Source organism: Tachysurus vachellii, chromosome 24, assembly GCF_030014155.1.
Source record: "Tachysurus vachellii isolate PV-2020 chromosome 24, HZAU_Pvac_v1, whole genome shotgun sequence".
Taxonomy (NCBI): domain Eukaryota; kingdom Metazoa; phylum Chordata; class Actinopteri; order Siluriformes; family Bagridae; genus Tachysurus; species Tachysurus vachellii.
This window is the reverse complement of record NC_083483.1, coordinates 1338510-1357979: the sequence shown is the minus strand read 5'-3', so window position 1 is coordinate 1357979 and position 19470 is coordinate 1338510. Positions and strand designations below refer to the sequence as shown.

At 37.5% G+C, this 19470-nt stretch overlaps 1 protein-coding gene across 3 annotated transcripts; it reads right to left on the bottom strand.

Annotated features, from left to right (window-relative positions):
• Nucleotides 1-5682: 5682 nt before the first annotated feature.
• Nucleotides 5683-12864, bottom strand: LOC132839345 (uncharacterized). Of its 3 annotated transcripts, XM_060860275.1 has the most exons (13): nt 12847-12864; nt 12231-12288; nt 10882-10915; nt 10251-10455; nt 9981-10127; nt 9615-9774; nt 9234-9334; nt 8534-8757; nt 7909-8107; nt 7632-7778; nt 7338-7497; nt 6932-7032; nt 5683-6455 (listed from the first exon to the last, which is right to left on the bottom strand). In XM_060860275.1, exons 2-13 carry the CDS (start codon nt 12271-12273, stop codon nt 6270-6272), a joined length of 1707 nt encoding a protein of 568 aa, XP_060716258.1. In that variant the 5' UTR covers nt 12274-12288; nt 12847-12864; the 3' UTR covers nt 5683-6269. The 3 variants fall into 3 exon arrangements, with proteins under 3 accessions (XP_060716258.1, XP_060716260.1, XP_060716259.1); XM_060860277.1 differs by lacking the exon at nt 12847-12864 and having other exon boundaries at nt 12220-12261; XM_060860276.1 differs by lacking the exons at nt 12231-12288; nt 12847-12864 and adding an exon at nt 11301-11325.
• Between the last annotated feature and the right edge of the window lie 6606 nt (nt 12865-19470).

Genomic DNA, 19470 nt, shown 5'->3' with positions numbered 1-19470 from the left:
TATCTAGGGTTCCCAGTCTCACCATTTCACCTAACATCATTGCAGTCGCGCAAGCTTCCAAATCTTTTGTGCCATCAGTCTCCATGCCAGTGGATCTAACACAGATAGCAACTGCACAGGAAAGTGACTCAGAAATACAGGAATTGATCTCCAAAATAATTGGAATTGCCTTTTTTCTGTTCTAAAAAAGGGTGTGTCCCAATACTTTTGTCCATATAGTGTAAGTACGTGTTCGCCTATCTCAGGCGTCATCGGGCATCAAGGCAGGATACACCCTGGACAGCGTGCCAACCCGACGCAGGGCGCACACACACTCTCATTCACACACTACAGACAATTTTCCAGAGATGCCAATCAACCTACCATGCATGTCTTTGGACTGGGGAAGGAAACCAGAGTACCCGGAGGAAACCCCCAAGGCATGGGGAGAACATGCAAACTCCACACACACAAGGCGGAGGCGGGAATCGTACCCCCAACCCTGGAGGTGTGAGGCGAACGTGCTAACCACTAAGCCACTGTGCCCCCTCTGAATCAGTCATTTCGTTTTAACAATAACACAATACGGATAAACTCAATTCCTTGCAAGAACATTTTTGCTTTTGCCATCATTTGCTGGCCTTCTTAAAACTGGACATCTACCCAGATAAGAGTTTGTTTTTGTTTTTCAGTTGGAATTCCCTAAACTATGTTGTTCAATGACTTGTGTCACATTGTAATGCTGAATATCACTGTGGTGTCATATGTAATGAGGGTAAAAGTACTGTAGGTGAGAGTTTCATATAAATAACTCTAAGCAAAGAGATTGGTTTCTGGCTGCCTTATTTTAATGAGTGGTCTGGATCATCACTTATGTGAAATCCCCCAAATTCAGATATATAGCTAGCTTTGATTTAAGTTTGATCAGAGAGGTTATAGTATATCCAAGCAAACACAATGGAAAATTGCAGCATGTGTGATTTTTGGGTGACCTATCTCAAACAATATAAAAATCTCTTTGTGGTCCAGCAGAATTCAATAAATTATGGGTTATAATTTTTAGGACTATTAGGACTACTTACTGGGGGCACGGTGGCTTAGTGGTTAGCACGTTCGCCTCACACCTCCAGGGTTAGGGGGTTTGATTCCCGCCTCCGCCTTGTGTGTGTGGAGTTTGCATGTTCTCCCCGTGCCTCGGGGGTTTCCTCCGGGTACTCCGGTTTCCTCCCCTGGTCCAAAGACATGCATGGTAGGTTGATTGGCATCTCTGGAAAATTGTCCGTAGTGTGTGAATGAGAGTGTGTGTGTGTGTGTGTGTGTGTGTGCCCTGCGATGGGTTGGCACTCCGTCCAGGGTGTATCCTGCCTTGATGCCCGATGACGCCTGAGATAGGCACAGGCTCCCCGTGACCCGAGGTAGTTCGGATAAGCAGAGAGAGAGTGAGAGGACTACTTACTTTTTACTCCAGCACTTTAAAAGCGTTTTTTTTTTTGTATTTTTTTTTCAACAGATTAAAAGCCTTTTTTTTCCTTTTATTCTACAACAATTTTATATATATATTTTATTTTAATTTTTATTTTATTTTGATGACTGGAGTAGAACTATATCTGAGTCCAATTTTTGCAGTTCATGTTGACAGAAAATGTGTTGCTTGGCAGAATTGTAAAATAAATATTTTTCTGTAAAAATGACAGTTTTTATTGTGTTTGCAGTATGGTTTGCAATCTCTGTGTTGGATTTTTAATGTGAATGCCATACAGTAATTTGTGGAAGAAGATTGAATGGAAGATTTAAAGCTGTACATTAAAAGAAGAAAATTAAGTTGAACCCACTTAAAAAATTGAGGTAATTTGCTGCAAAGTGTGAACTGTTTGCACCAGGTAACACTGATGCACTTCATCTGGCTAGAACTACTTACTTAAGTCCTTAGCTTGGTCTCCATGGTCCTGGAGAAATGTCGTCTCATTTCACTGCAGTAGCTACACTTCCTTTGATTGTGAGTCATCAGGCTGTTTTATGCTCTAGTGTCTGTGCCTGTCCTCCGTATTTTCTGAATCGTGGATTATCAGTGTTTTTGCCCTGTGTGGAATAGAACACTAGCACAGATTGTTGTTTATGAATGTTGCTGCTTCATGTCAACCGAGTTGTGGATTATCGTTTAGACTTGAATACTACATGATTTCCAGTTTGGTGAATATTGTATTATGCACTTTTTCACCTGTGTGGATTATTACGTCCTGTGTGGATTATTACCCAGGTTTGGATTATTGTTTGTGAACTCTTTTATTTCATGCTAACCTGTTTTGTGACATTTTGTTTGGCACTTTCTCCTGTGTGGATCATACTATCCAGAACTCTGTCTTCTTGGATTGTATTGATTGCTCATCCTGCTCTTGTCCTGTGTTTGCAAAGACTGTTAGTAAACCCCCTTAACCTGACTCATGCCTGGCGTCCTGCATATGGGTCCCTTCATCTTGTCTGTCACTTTAAATGTGTATGAAATTAGATAAATACAGCCACAGTTTAGTACTTTTGGGTCATTACCCTGTATGACACACACACACACACAGATGTTTGAATAATATTTTTTTGAAAGAGCACAATTTAATGTAAACTAAAAGTCAATGTATTTTAGACCATCATCAGGGGCCAGTTGTTCAAAGGTAAGCTGATCGGATTTTGGTTATCGGATTGGATCAAATCTTGAAAATGGGTTGTTCAAAAGGGAAAGAAGGATTCTGAAATCTGATTAGATTACAGAATCCAATCCTAGTTTTAATCTGGATTAAACCTTCAGTTTGTGTGGTTCAAAACTTGTCAGTAGGATTTGGATAACTTTGATCCAAAAAAACTGAGTTATCCTGATCCCAACAGGGGGTAGGATTTCAAGGTGGATTTCAGGAGGAAAATGTAGTAAAACTTTAAAATTGGTCAAATAATACATTTGTATCATTTAGTGTATACTTTTTAGTGTATACGTTGCATTTATATTTTGCACTTGACTTGTGTAACCGTTGTAACAGTGATAAAGTAGATATAGTAGACATAGGCTACCAATTAAGCTATTCAGTATAGTAAAGTAAAAATAATGAAATATGAAAATCTCCCAAACAGATTTCAATAACAAACAAAAATAATATATTCCATTTTTCTGTCATTCATCACTGTATATTAATTTCAAAGAAACAATCAGAGATGAGCCTGTCAAAAATAATGTCTAACAATTGCATCCCTCACTATACGTCCAGTCAGTCCCTCATTCGGACAGAATGCCAGACATTGGTCTGGTTCTTAAACAGTCTCAGGTGCATCATAAACATCATCACAGACAGGGACATTGTGCCTGGTAGCGATGTTGTGCAGGATGATACACGCTAGTATTATGTTGCATGCTCCCTGTGGTTCCACTCGCAAGTAGTTAAGGCATGCAAAGCGTCTCTTCAGAACTCCATTTAAACGCTCAGTTGCACATCTTGTTTTGCAATGAGCAGTGTTGAAGCATGCCTGCTCAGGTGTGGTTGCTGCAAGAAAAGGAGTCATCAGCCAGGGTAGGAGTGGATAGGCACTGTCTCCTAATATTATGCCATCTGGTCGGTTGGTTTGGAGCTCTCTGTATAAAGCACTCTCTCTCTCAGGATACGTCTATCATGAACAGACCCAGGCCACTTCATGACACAGTTTGTGACGATGAGCTCAGCATCGCCCACAAGTCGGATGTTGATGCTGCGCCTCCCCTTTCGGTTGATGTACTCCCAATCCCTCTCATGAAGTGCTTGGATTTGCACATGAGTGCAGTCAATAACCCAAATAGTATTGGGCATGTTCCCCAAAAGAAAAAAACTTGTGCTCTGGGCAATCTGGACATCCTTTGGAAGTGAAACAAACTGATTGACCAGGTTGGCCAATGCAATTGACACAGCTTTCACTACATCACTTACAGTTGATTTGTCTACTCCTATATTGTCACCAACTACTTGGTAGAAAGTCCCATATGTATAGAAGCGCAGACCAATGAGGACCTGTTCTTTCACAGACAGACTGTGACTCCTTCGGGTTCCGTTAAAGTTTTGGCCTGACAAGGTCTGCAATGTACTTAATATCAGCATTCAGTGAGCATACAGTTCTTCAGTAGTGTATTGCTCCAGTGGTTGTGCACGCTCAACATACACCCTTTGACGGTATCCTCTTCCACCAAAACGGTGGTAGCGATGGACAATACTTGCCATGTCAGTGCCTCTCTCTAAGTCCTCTGAGAAAGGCTGAATATAAGATGGCTGTCAAATACCCACACACCAATTGGCTGATGTGCTGTGGCTTGTGTTCAGTTAAATCAATCATGCCCAAGGCCTATAAATACTATGTTCACTGCAACAGATGAGCTGGAACCATAGACTCAAAAGGACCTAATTTCACTGTTGCAGAAACCCATGCACTGCTGGAGGGTGTTAAGTGCCATTATGCCTCAATAGTAGGAAGCTCTGTTGTGGGTGGAATGGTGACTAACAAAAGGAAGAAAGACATTTGGGTTGAAATCACCCAGAATGTGAATGCAATGGGGTCTGGACAGAAGAGGACCTTGGAGCAAGTGAAATTTAGATAGAAGAATCTGAGGGCCAGAACAACAAAGGACCTTGCTGAAGCAAAAAACAGGCAACCCAAACAGGCAACAAACCTTTTAAGAAAGGTGAATACACAGATGTGGTTCTGGACATTATTGGAGTTGAGAACCCTAAAGCTCTGCACGGGATTCAAGGTGTTGTAGGGGATGGTGAGCCTACGATTGTAGAGGAAAGTGAGCCAGTTCCTCCTAATGCAGAGGAAACCTTCATTCTGGATCTCAACCCTATTATTGAAATACAACCTGGATCCTCACTGGTAGAGCCAGCAGTCTCAGAAGCTCAGAAAAGAGGCTTGAAGCATCCTTTGCCGAATAATAATAATGATGATGCCTATGAATTACTTCTAAAATAAGAGACTGAAAGAGCAGAAACACAGATACTCCTGGCAGAGGAACAAATCAAGCTGACCAAACTGCAGCAAAACAAAGGAAAACTTCAGATCCGCCTCCTAAAAGCAGAGCTTGGAAATGCTGGTCTCTCCTCCTCAGATGAAAAAGAACCCTGAACATTCTTTATTTTGTTAACTATTGGACATTTAGCCATTTTATTTTTTTAAGACGTTTTTAAAATATCCACAATGTATTTGTTAATGTATATTTATTTTTTGTGACTCAGATGAGGGGTCATAAAAGAAATTATGAATGGAAGTGGATGTTTGTTATTTTTGTGTTTTGTCTCAAAATAAAAAACTCTTACAGTGACCCATTTTGGCTTTTCTACCTGTTCTTTACATAGCTAGTAGCCCACCTTCTGATATGTTGTCCCATTTAGAGCACAGGTAATCTGGATTTGGTAATCTTGAAAACGGCGTATCTGGATCAGGGTGATCCAATCCAATGTTGCTTTGAAAAACCGGCATAAAAGTAAGACGGATTACCTGATCCTGAATAGGAGAAAATGGGATTTCCAAATGCGGATCATTTTGATCCGGATTAAACTTTTTGAACAACTGGCCCCAGAATTTCAGTCGTTATCTTTGCTATATTAAATTTTTAAACATGAACTTACTCTTTAAATAAAACTCTTTGCTCTTTACATCAGATGGTCAATTTGTTTAGCAGTTGTGTTGTAATAATGTAGGGAGTTTTAACACCTCAGAATTTATTTATATAGTATAGAAGTTTAGATATGTCTAATATTACATCTGTGTTTTTTTATGTTGTGTTTTGTGGAGCAAAAAGGATATTAAACATTAGAAATCTGTTAAATTGTGTAAATAAAGACAACAATGCACCAAACACAAAGCAAACCAAAGACAGAAACAGACCTTAATGCTAATTTATCTGATTTTCAAATCTGATTGTCCAGTGGCTGAACTGATCTGATTGTCTGCATGACTGAGACTGACATTAATACTTCACAACAAAACTTTCTCATAGTTGACCAATTCCAGTGTTGTGGATGTGACATTTGCAGTAAAAAGCTGAAATGTAAATGATCAGAGAATATATTTATTATCATTGACCCGTTTGTTAATAGTTTGCTAAACCCTCTAATGATAGAATCCACCTATCTGATCCACCTATCCACCTATCCACCTACTGATTTGATATCAGTCTGTTCTGTAATTTTAGATCTCTGTTTATAGTCGTGTCTCCTACTGTGTTTTTTAAATGCTGTGTAAATCACTTTGGGTTACATTTATACACAGAGGCATTGTGATCTGAGTCCCTAATCAGTTTCACCAGATTTAAATGATTTTTCCTTCAACAAGTCAGCAGCGATGTGCACAATCTGATCAAGTGCCTTGAGAATCAGAAGATCCATGTCATCATCTGTTTCTATCTCCTCATTGTAGTTCTTCACAGGGAAAATGTGATTCATAGGAATCCCCACAGTATTACTACACACTTCCATCTGTAAAAAATCAAACACTGGTAAGATTGATAATGTAAGAGTGAACAAAGTCAGATATATGTTCAGTTTCTCACTAATTATGCCAGACATGGACATAGTCATAGTTGAGGTATGTGGACTTAGGGAGGAACTAATACTGAGGAATCAGACCTGAGATTAAACTATGGACTTGCATGAATGGCAGAGTTTGCTGAAATGTCAGATGTCAGATGTGTGCAGTTCTGAGCAGGAACTTAAATCTAAGTTTTATTACAGGACATTAGCTTCCCAGACCACATATGAAGGTGTGAAGACTAGACTGTTCACATGTACAAAGATGCTAAGGACACGTGCCCCTAAGGACTGTACTTGTCTGTAATAACAGTCAGTGTAGGTTCTTCTCAGGCAGGTTAATACTTAGTTGTTTTTAGCTTTTTTAGGTGGTGAAGAATTTGGAAAACTGTGCAAAACTTTGGACTATATAACTGAATGATTACCTTCTCCTTGATCTTCTTGCTGGTGTAAATCTTCCTTAAGTCCTTTTGAACCAGTGGACATGCTAAATCTGGTCTTGTCATGATGATTACTTGAGGCATATCTGGGTGATATGATAAATCATTTACAAACAATCCATACAGTATGAACAACATTCAGTACAAACTAATTAGTCAGTAATGTAAAAGTTAATTTAAAAAAGTTTAAGTTTAAGTTAAGTTTAAGTTAAACTATTTTAAGTTAAGTTTTAGTTTAAGTTAAACTGACCCTAACCCTAACCCAAGGTAGATTTAACTTGCTTTTAATTGATGGAAAATTATTACTATTACTGTGTTAAAGGTCTGTATTTTTTCCCTGAGATTTTGTCCTAACACAGAAAAGATTATCATCTGTAATAAACATTCTTACTCCGTTCCGAAGCAGCCTGACGGATTTTTTTCAGCTTATCAATGACCCCATCCTTCATCATTGATATTTTGTCTGCAGCAACAATGTTGACCAGGCATGTGGTTTGATCCTCGACACTTGGGTTGCTTCTGTAGTTAACGTCTGTCACAGGTGTATCAAGCTGAATGTGAACAGGGAAGAATATATATATATATATATATATATATATATATATATATATATATATATATATATATATATATAAAATTCACATGTTAATATGTCATTGTTTGACTGCATGTAGACTTTACTTACATTGTGTCCTTCCTCAAGTAACCCATTTATGGCTCTGATGATGTCCTCTGCTTTTGCACCAGACTTTCTGTCCTCAAGTCCCATAATATCATTAAAGACAAAAGGCAAACTGGAGCCATCCTTTGCTTCAATATAATGAGTTTTGTACTGTAAGACAAATTCAGACGTATCATATACTTTGTGTTCCTTTAATTCCCTATTATCTGTTTATTTGCTGCTGGTATCTCACTAAATACCTAATTATACCTGAAGTATTTAAACTTTAGAAAATGCTTACGTTCTTTGTGAAACTGATACCTCCTGTCCTGTCAACAAGAGCCTCAGAGGTGATTCGTCCTTGGAAAGCATTATTGACTGAGTTTATAAAACTGGACTTTCCTGCTCCGACTTCACCAACAACCAAAATCCTGACGAACCGAGCACTTGTTCCCTTGAGCTTGAATGTCCTCAGTTTCTGTTCAATTTTGTCCTTTTCTCTGTTACAATCAGAAAGTCACAAACTTTCCCTTAAATAAATGATATAATGCATGACACTGATCATGCAGATAAGTTTCTGTACTAATGTAAAGTGTAACATGAGCTACAGAGGCTGTTCATTCATTACATAACCCAAGGACAGATAAGCAGATTATTGTGTTTATTTCTTATTCATCTATCTACAGGATAAAGAAAGAAATAAAGAAAGTAAGAAACATTTTTTAATAAACGGTATCAAATAAAGAAAATCAATCCTTTAGGTTTCTGAGCAAATGTATGTTGTAACAGGTTCTGTTCAGAAGTGAGGATACATATTAATTACAGTTTAGGGGTAGAATTAACACCATGGGAATGTTAAAGAGGAAAAATAGTCATTTGTCACTCAAGGCAATGAGATTTTCTTCTATAAAATTAAAGAAACTTACCCCCAAGGCATTCTCCTCCATGGACGATCAAATTCTGGTAAAATTTCTTCACCAGATTTAAATGATTTTTCCTTCAACAAGTCAGCAGCCATGTGTACAATCTGATCAAGTGCCTTGAGAATCAGAAGATCCATGTCATCATCTGTGTCTATCTCCTCATGGTAGTTCTTTACAGGGAAAATGTTATTCATAGGAATCCCCAGCCTATAACTACACACTTCCATCTGTAAAAATTCAAACACTGGTAAGATTGATAATGTAAGAGTGAACAGAGTAAGATAGATGTTCAGTTTCTCACTAATTATGCCAGACATGGACATAGTCATAGTTGAGGTATGTGCACTTAGGGAGGAACAAATACTGAGGAATCAGACCTGAGATTAAACTATGGACTTGCATGCATGGTAGAGTTTGATGAAGTGTCAGATGTCAGATGTGTGCAGTTCTGAGCAGGAACTTAAATCCAGGTTTTATTACAGGACATTAGCTTCCCAGACCACATATGAAGGTGTGAAGACTAGACTGTTCACATGTACAAAGATGGTAAGGACACGTGTCCCTAAGGACTGTAATTGTCTGTAATAACAGTCAGTGTTGGTTCTTCTCAGGCAGGTTAATACTTAGTTGCTTTTAGCTTTTTTAGGTGGTGAAGAATTTGGAAAACTATGCAAAACTTTGGACTATATAACCGAATGATTACCTTCTCCTTGATCTTCTTGCTGGTGTAGATCTTCCTTAAGTCCTGTTGAACCAGTGGACATGCTACATCTGGTCTTGTCATGATGATTACTTGAGGCATATCTGGATGATATGATAAATCATTTACAAACAATCCTTACAGTATGAACAACATTCAATACAAACTAATTAGTCAGTAATGTAAAAGTTAATTAAAGTTTTTAACTTTCTTTTAATTGATGGAGCATTATTATGTCGCTTTGTAGAAGCCAACATTCTGTTTTCCTATTTAAGCTTAGACAAAAATTTATCAAGAGTAACTCCTCTGTTAAAGGTCTGTATTTCTTCCCTGAGATTTTCTCCTAAAACAGAGAAGATTATCATCTGTAATAAACATTCTTACTCCGTTCCGTAGCAGCCACACGAATTTTTTTAAGCTTATCAATGACCCCATCATTCATCATTGATATTTTGTCTGCAGCAACAATGTTGACCAGGCATGTGGTGTGATCCTCGACAGTTGGGTTGCTTCTATAATGAATGTCCGTCACAGGTGTATCAAGCTGAATGTGAACAGGGAAGAAGTATATATATATATATATATTTATATATTTATTTATATATATATATTTACCATATATATATATATATATATATATATATATATATATAGATAGAGAGAGAGAGAGAGAGAGAGAGAGAGAGAGAGAGATAGATATAATTCACATGTTAATATGTCATTGTTTGACTGCATGTACACTTTACTTACATTGTGTCCTTCCTCAAGTAACCCTTTTATGGCTCTGATGATGTCGTCTGCTTTTGCACCAGACTCTCTGTCCTCAAGTCCCATGATATCATTAAAGACAAAAGGCAAACTGGAGCCATCTTCTGCTTCAATATAATGAGTTTTGTACTGTAAGACAAATTCAGACGTATCATTTACTTTGTGTTCCTTTTGTCTGTTTTTTTAGCTGCTGGTATCTCATTAAAATCTAATTGTACTTGAAGTAGTATTTAAACTTTAGAAAATGCTTACATTCTTTGTGAAACTGGTACTTGTACCTCCTGTCTTGTCAACAAGAGCCCCAGAGGTGATTCGTCTTTGAAACACATTATTGACTGAGTTTATAAAACTGGACTTTCCTGCTCCGACTTCACCAACAACCAGAATCCTGACGAACCGAGCACTTGTTCCCTTGAGCTTGAATGTCCTCAGTTTCTTTTCAATTTTGTCCTTTTCTCTGTTACAATCAGAAAGTCACAAACTTTCCCTTAAATAAATGATATAAAGCATGACACTGAGCATGCAGATAAGTTTGTGTACTAATGTAAAGTGTAATATGAGCTACAGAGGCTGTTCATTCATTACATAACCCAAGGAGAGTAAAGCAAATTATTGTGTTTATTTCTTATTCATCTATCTACAGGATAAAGAAAGAAATAAAGAAAGTAAGAAACATTTTTTAATAAACGGTATCAAATAAAGAAAATCAATCCTTTTGGTTTCAGAGCAAATGTATGTTGTAACAGGTTCTGTTCAGAAGTGAGGATACATATTAATTACAGTTTAGGGGTAGAATTAACACCATGGGAACATTAAAGAGGGAAAATAGTCATTTCTCGCTCAAGGCAATGAGGTTTTCTTCTATATAATTAAAGAAACTTACCCCCAAGGCATTCTCCTCCATGGTTGATCAAATTCTGAAGAACAGACAACCAACATCAACATTTACATAAACAGTGCAGTCGAACGTATGTGTTCATTATTCAGAATGTCTACAGTCTTCTGGTTCTGCAGCAAATGTGATCACCTAATGTGATTTTTCTGTCTCAATCGCTTCAATCAATCTCTCTCACTCTCATTCACTTTCTGCCGCTTATCCGAACTACCTCGGGTCCCGGGGAGCCTGTGCTTATCTCAGGCGTCATCGGACATCAAGGCAGGATACACCCTGGACGGAGTGCCAACCCATCGCAGGGCACACACACACACACACACACACACACACACACACACACACACACTCTCATTCACTCACGCAATCACACACTACGGACAATTTTCCAGAGATGCCAATCAACCTACCATGCATGCCTTTGGACCGTGGGAGGAAACCGGAGTACTCTGAGGAAACCCCCGAGGCACAGGGAGAACATGCAAACTCCACACACACAAGGTGGAGGTGGGAATCGAACCCTCAACCCTGGAGGTGTGAGGCGAACGTGCTAACCACTAAGCCACCGTGCCCACTTCAATCAGTCACAATGAAATATTAATTTGTAGTGAATTTAAAACACAAACCATGAATTTTAATGTAATGTTTTGTGATTAAAGGTTTACTAAAAAAAGGAATAAGTGGTCAGTAAGATTGAAGAAAAAAAAACAGTTTACATAAATCAACAAAACATGATTATTTGCTTAGAAGTTAATTGCTTACTAAATTAAAGAAGTTTATTGAATGATGCAGAGTGAATGTGATCAATTCACATATTAATGTAAACTGAGTACGGTATGAAATCTCAGACGGATGTTGGATGTTGCTGATGGGAGTTATAACTATTGTATAAAACAATCATGTTACAATAGTGCAGCAGTAATTCAACAAGTTTTTTTCAGTTTGTCAGACAATAAAATGGGCTAGAATCTAACTGAGACCTACTCCTGTAAACACTGAAAAATCCTGAGAAACTGTGAATACATTGTACATCTACAGTAGTTATATCTGAATTCTAAGCACAAATTCTGTCTTACATTCTTGTTACGTCTGTAAAACTCAGCTGTGTAATTTGATAAATGATCTACTGCATGCACACGATTAGAAAAGCTGTTTTAAACTGAAATTTCTGCTTTAAACTGAATTCTCAAAACTTGAAAGTAGGAACATGTTTCCCCATTCTGTATATTTGTTTCCACTTAGTCACTGTGAATCACACTGGCTCCAATTATGCCAAGAAACACTGATCACAATCACAATTTCTGTATGAATGTCTGAAAAATTTTTTACATTTGTGTTACCAAGTTTGGGAGGTGGAGGTGGAGGTGGATTATTGTTTCCCATTTTCTCCAATTAATTCTGTTGAAAAATCATGATAGAAAAATAAAACTTTTTATTTCCTTTTTCTACACAGGTACACATCTCTACTTAAATTATAAATCTGACAGCTCCCGTTGTTATAGAATTCATTATTGGACTGTAAATTTAATTTAAAACAAAAAGACCTGCTTCAGAAAAAAGCATGGAGAGGCAGAAGCAAGAAAGTGACAGAGAATCAGAGAGTGCTGAATTAATTCTAATTAGATTAGATTCTATTACATTAGATTAGATTTCAGCTTATTGTCATTGTCTAAAGCCAATGTTCAAAGACAATGAAATGCAGAAAGAATATAACCATAAGTTCATAAGTGTTACATTTTCTAATGGTATAAATGGTAAGTTGTATAAATTCTAATGAGTGAATATCACTATATTTGTTTCCCAGTTGCAAAATCATGATAGATGCAAACACATACACACATGTCCATATTTAATTAACTTCTGTTTAACATCCAAGAAAATTCTTAAAGCCTAATTGACATAATTTAAGATTAAAATGTTTATGTAAAGATCAAATAACAGTAAAAATAAACCCACATATACTCACGGTTTATGGTTACACAGATCTACTGCAGCTTTACACAGTGCCAGTTATATAGCATCAGTTGGGGGCTCCTCCTCCTCCTCCTCTTCCTACTCCTCTTCCTCCTCCTCCTGGGCTATTCTCATTCTAGATTCTTTCAAATGGAGGCATTTCATGGAAATGGAAAGTGAAAATAAATCCACATGCTGTTCAAAGAAAATCAGTAGATGTTTGGTGAAATGATTAAGTTATTATTAATTAAGTTATTATTATTAACACTATTATGATGTTTCAGTATCTCCAGAATACTTTACCTTCTCTGTATATTGTGGAGTTTATATAGGCGCACACACACACACACACACACACACACACACACACACACACACACACACACACAGTCACTTCTATAAATATAAAATAATCATCTCCTTACAGAAAACATCACCATAGGAACAATTCTACACATTCATTATAAATTCAGTTGAACTCCAGTGTGGGTTTTGTGACTATTCTAGTTAATAACATATTAGAACAGGTGTGTTGATGTAAACCTGGGTTGTGGCTTGCAGTAGGAGCTACAGGTACAGAAAATGTAACATCACTTACACATGTGTTCACCACATTGACTTTTACATATTTTGTTGATTTTCACTGAATGTTGTTCACATCCTGTGCAGAAAATTTCTGTGAATCATATGTTTATAAATTTGTAGGAAAATGTAGATAAATAAAGCCACAGTTTAGTACTTTTTTGATTGCTGTCTTGCACAATCCTTTACAATATCTCAGGTCCAGTGTTGTGCTTGTTACTAAGAAATAGTTACTAGTTACCGTTACTAGTTATTTCATTCAAAAAGTATCGCGATTACTTTAATTACAACAAAAAGTAACGCGTTACTGTTAAAAGTAACTTTTTAGTTACTGTTTTATAGAACGTTCTTTAATGCTCCCGTTAGTGTCCTTTTATTGTCTATACAAACACAAAACCAGACATCCCAAGTGATCCGGATGTTCCAGGAGTCTCCCGCATATTGATAGCGGCTCCCTGATGCCCGCAAATTAGTTACAATCTCCCGGAATCTGGAGCGAGCGAGCAAGAGCGCGCATGCGCGACAAAGACTGTGCTCCAAACTTTGTAGCACGTGCACGGCAGAGAGGGAGGGGCCAATCCTGATTGGCCTGTTTCGGTAAGTCAACCAATCAATTGTCAGTGTGGCCGGGCTATATCCCATGTGTTTCGGAATACCGCCCATTACTGCCACACATACATGAATAAACAGAAACACGCCCACAGCACGTCTTCTTCGTGTTTACAGGTTGGCATCCACCAATCCTACAATGTGTCGTTGCTGTAAACAGGTTAGTCTGTAGGCTACACTTCAGCCTAAATGAATTATTTTAAAAAAGTAACGGACAAACGCACCATATGGTAACGGTAACGGAGTTACTTTAAAAAGTAATGCGTTACAGTATTAGTTACTGTCAAAAGTAACCGCGTTACAGTAACGCGTTACTGCCCAACACTGCTCAGGTCACTGCAGCTATAAAACATTCAGTAAGTATTTATTTTCATTCCAGTATTTCTGTACAAGCAGTATTGTTTGAACATACGGTTTTTACACTGGTCGGCGCTGTTTTTGTTTATTGTCTTTTGTGTATTGTCTTGCATTTTTTGTTTGCACTGTCTTTTTTTTTGTCTTGTCCTGCACTGTTTATACCAGGATGTACAGATACACTTTATGTGTCCAGGACTAACTTACTAAGTCTTATAGCCCTGTCTTTGTTTCATGTAGCACCATGATCCTGGAGAAACATTGTCTCATGTCACTGTGTACTGCAACAGCTATATATGGCTGAAATGAAAATAAAAGCTTCTTGACTTGACTTGACTTGGCCTACTTGTTGAGCATAACCACTGACGACATCACATTATAACTTCAACTGATGACCCTGTCTGAAAATCTTTTCACCTCTAAAACATTCCTCACAAACTCATGCTTCATGATCAGGACTACCCCATTTCTCTTCCTATCCACACCATAATAAAACAGTCTGTATTCCTCTTCAATACTACAAACCTTGCTCCCATTTCACCTGGTTTCCTGCACACACAGTATATCTACCTTCCTTCTCTCCATCATTTCATCATGACTTGACTTAACTTTTGGGAGGGTTGCAACATTAACCCTGTTACAACCTTCCCAGTCTCTCCATATAACACACACACACATGTTCAAGCATTTTATTTTTAACACACCTTGAAAAAGCTCGATTTACTGTAAACTGAATGTATTTTGTTGATAAACTGACCTCTGACAAAAAGATGTACTGCTATTATGGTAGCATCCAAACAGCAAAAAGTAACATTTATTTTTTAGGCTTTTATTTTCTAATCTGTTCATGTTTTCTTGTGTGGACGTTATAACACCTTGCTGACTGGATGAATCAGTAGGTGCATTGTTTTTGTAAAGTTTTTTTTAGTTCAGAATATTCAGCAATCAGTGTATACAAATACATTCTAAGATCTTATGAAAACATCTTCCCCCTGGTAATAAGTGTTTCTAGAGCTTTGTGTCAGATCACATACTGTACCAATGATACGCTCTTTGCTCTGTGAAGGAACAAAACTCGAAAATCTAGAGATTCCTGTTCATGTAAAAGCAACACGTCATCCACTGAAATGTCAGTAAGTGACCCATGACTGGGGCAGATGCATTTTATAAAAGCCTAGAAAGTATTTTTATATATTCATGCAAATAAGTGCATTTGCAATTTAAAAACAAAATATTCAAGTTCAAGTGGTTGAAGATGATTGATAAGTCCATTAGATAATTACTGACATATTAGTTACACATTCTCCTTGTTTTTACAATCTTCTATATCATATTTTAACTTGTCTGTCAATTGGTGCCACATTTCACAGCTGACATTCTCTGACAGCTGAGAATTTCACAGCTGACCACACATTCTCACAGTTACAAACAGCTGACATCTGACTGGAATTCTAAAATGTCCCTATGTTTAAATCTAGTTGCGGACACTGCATTAGGCAAATCCCAATGCTGTACAAATGGGGAACGTGAGCAATGAATACACTTATTTATTACAAGCAGAAATGTATGTTTTATCAGCTATATACACATATGTCCTGTTACAGAGGCCCAGCAAAGTATAAACTCCCCTGTTCTGAAGGCAAAATTAGAATTTTGTGAATTTCAGATGTGGGTTACTGATGAGTCAGGATCAATGCCAAGCTGCCCAAAGACTGCCAAGCTACCATTAGTGGGACTTTTGAGCAGATTCCTTAACTCTCTCTGCTTCAGTTACACCATTTCATATCTGACCTTATGCTCTGACTGTCTTCATCTTCTGTGAATCTCTCTCATTCCTTTTCATTCTTCTGATTTCTTTCCCTCTCACATTCTGTATCTTCTCTCACTTCTCGCACAATTTATTTACATTTACAGCATTTGGCAGACGCCCTTATCCAGAGTGACGTGCTTAAATCTCTATCATTGGATACATTAATGCTGGTTCACTAGGTTACATACTTAAGATACCATGAGTTTAAAAATACAAATATCAAAGATACAATGAAAAAGTTTCAAAGTTTTTTTGTTATTTTTAAATAAATGCAGAAGATAGGGAAAGAAGTGTTAGTTGAAGTGTTTCCTGAATAAGTAGGTCTTCAACCGCTGTTTGAAAATAGCCAGTGTCTCAGCTGTCCGGACCTCTAGGGGAAGTTCATTCCACCACCTTGGTGCCAGAACACAAAAGAGTTGTTTCACATACCTAAGATAAAGAAGCTAAACAATGACCTGTTATTAAATACATCACCCAATCATGCTTTATTACTATCATATAATCTGAATTATGAACTGTTTTCACCTATACCTGAATACTACAAAAGCTTTAATAATAAATACATTTTGTATGTATTGTGCAGTGTTGTATAAAGTACTAGAAAGCAATACTTGAGTAAAAATTCAAGTATCGTACTAGAAAAAGACTTTGGTAGAAGTGAAAGTTACCTTTTAGAATATTACTCAAGTAAAAGTCTTAAAGTATCTGATATTTACTGTACTTAAGTATCAAAAGTCATTTTCTGACATTTAATGTACTTAAGTATTTGAATTAAAAGTAAAAAGTAAAGTTTTTGTGATTTTCGGTAGGCATAAGAGGCACTTCATCCGGTAGGAAGAATCATTCCAATGTACAGAAACATTTCTTGAAAATGGGGTGGCCAGGGGGTGACCATGGCAATTTTATGGGGTCCACAGACTATGACACAAATTACCCTAACAAGGAGCATGGATGAATCACATAATTGCTCATTAAAGGTAGAATATATTTCTCATAATCTATTTTAAAATTTTTTAATATATTATGTTATAATTTTATCTTGTGTATGTCACACATAAATCAACACCTAATTACATTTTTATGTAAAGCCTAAATTGAAGAAACCATCTATAAACAAGCTAAATTCTGAACTGGACATGTGACTAACTGACTGAATGCCTGGTGGCTTCGCAAACCTGTTGGTGGTTCTTGTGAAGTCTGACTACTAGCATCAGGCAGGAAGCTGCTCTGGGGTACTGTGGTGATGTAGGGGCTGGAGGCTGGGGGCTGGGCTGGGGGCTGTTTGCACCTGATCTGTATGTGTTTGCTTCTTTAAAAAGTCTGATATCTCTGCCTTTCTTTTCATTTATTTTTTTTTTTGACCCTATTTAAAAATATGACACTTGGATATAATACATTTAAGCATCAAAACATCGTTTTTTTAATTAAAACTCAACTTTAACTACAAATCCCACTATAATAATTGCACTTTAAAATCAACTGTCAGCTTAAATGATAGCTAACAGGCAAATTTATGATAGCTAACAGGCTGTCTGCAATTGCAGTAATCTTTTGAGTAACATTACCAGATACATAGTTTAATAACAACAATAAACACTGACAGCTGTAAAACTAGTTACCTCATATTAGCTAAACAGTTAAAGAGCTACACACACACACTGCACTGTATACATGTATAACTAGCACAAATGTCAACGTCATGTATATTATGGCTAAACTGGGGAACGAACCGATCTCTCTTGTCTGATTAATCTGTTAATAGCGTCTAACGTCAATTTATAAAGCGACTCAACTTTGAAAATATTTTTCTGGAAAACTAAATCCTGATGTTTAATCTCAAAACTTACCGAAATCTGACATTACAGTATTCTTCTCTACCTCCCAACTCTTTCTTGTCATTGATTGATGGATTTGAAATGTTGAGCATCGCTGTGACCAAACGTCAAACGTAGACTTCTTTTGATAGGTGAAATGAGATGTCAGTTAGCATCAAACTTCCAATGATATCAAATAAAAATTCGGGGTGGCACCTGGGGTGGCCAATCAGATGTCAGGGGTGTTCAGTGCCACCCTGGACACCCCTCTGGCTCCGCCACTGTTTGTAACATTTATAAAACTGTTTGCATACTTATTGGTGTCATAAAGAGACATACCACATCGAACACAGTCAAAAATCCTATCCATGCTATTTTTACTTGCAGCTAGCACATTATTTTAATCAGTACTTCAGACCGGGGGGCACGGTGGCTTAGTGGTTAGCACGTTCGCCTCACACCTCCAGAGTTGGGGGTTCGATTCCCGCCTCCGCCTTGTGTGTGTGGACTTTGCATGTTCTCCCCGTGCCTCGGGGGTTTCCTCAGGGTACTCCGGTTTCCTCCCTCGGTCCAAAGACATGCATGGTAGGTTGATTGGCATCTCTGGAAAATTGTCCCTAGTGTGTGATTGCGTGAGTGAATGAGAGTGTGTGCCCTGCGATGGGTTGGCACTCCGTCCAGGGTGTATCCTGCCTTGATGCCCAATGACGCCTGAGATAGGCACAGGCTCCCCGTGACCCGAGGTAGTTCGGATAAGCGGTAGAAGATGAATGAATGAATGAACTTCAGACTAAATTTATGGCTGGTGGACCTCTGGTGTTTATACAGGGAACTGTTCAGCAGTCCATGATAACCACAGCATGACAGTGTGGTTAAGAATGTGATCAGAGTGAAAGGGTGAATTATGTACAGTAGAGCATTTGTTATGAAATATAATTAATGAATGAATAAATAAATAAATAACTTCTTGACCTTTCAGACTCCCTTTACAATGCACTTACACTGCACAATGCACAATATAGTATTTAAAACATGACTCCAGTATTTAAGATTTGAACAACTGATTAATTTTCTTATTCTGTTCATTGTTCCATGAATGTAATGAGAATAATGTAATGTAATGTAATGAGGATGTCCCCTCCGCTTCCCCGAATACAATTCTTTCCTTGTATACGCTCCTCACTGAGTTTACAAAGCAGGACTTCCCAGCTCCGCCTGGTCCATGAAGCAGTATTCTGAACTGCCTGATGTCTTGGCGGTTTTCCATAAATTTAAGAAGAAGTTCACTTAACTCAGATTTCAGATTATATGGCCTGTTTGGGATAAACACACTGAGAGTTTCAAATATAACTGGGAAATATAACTTTCTCAAGGCCTATAATAATCAGTTAAATGTTTGATCATCATGCTGTATGTGAACATAATGTATGTATATATATATATATATATATATATATA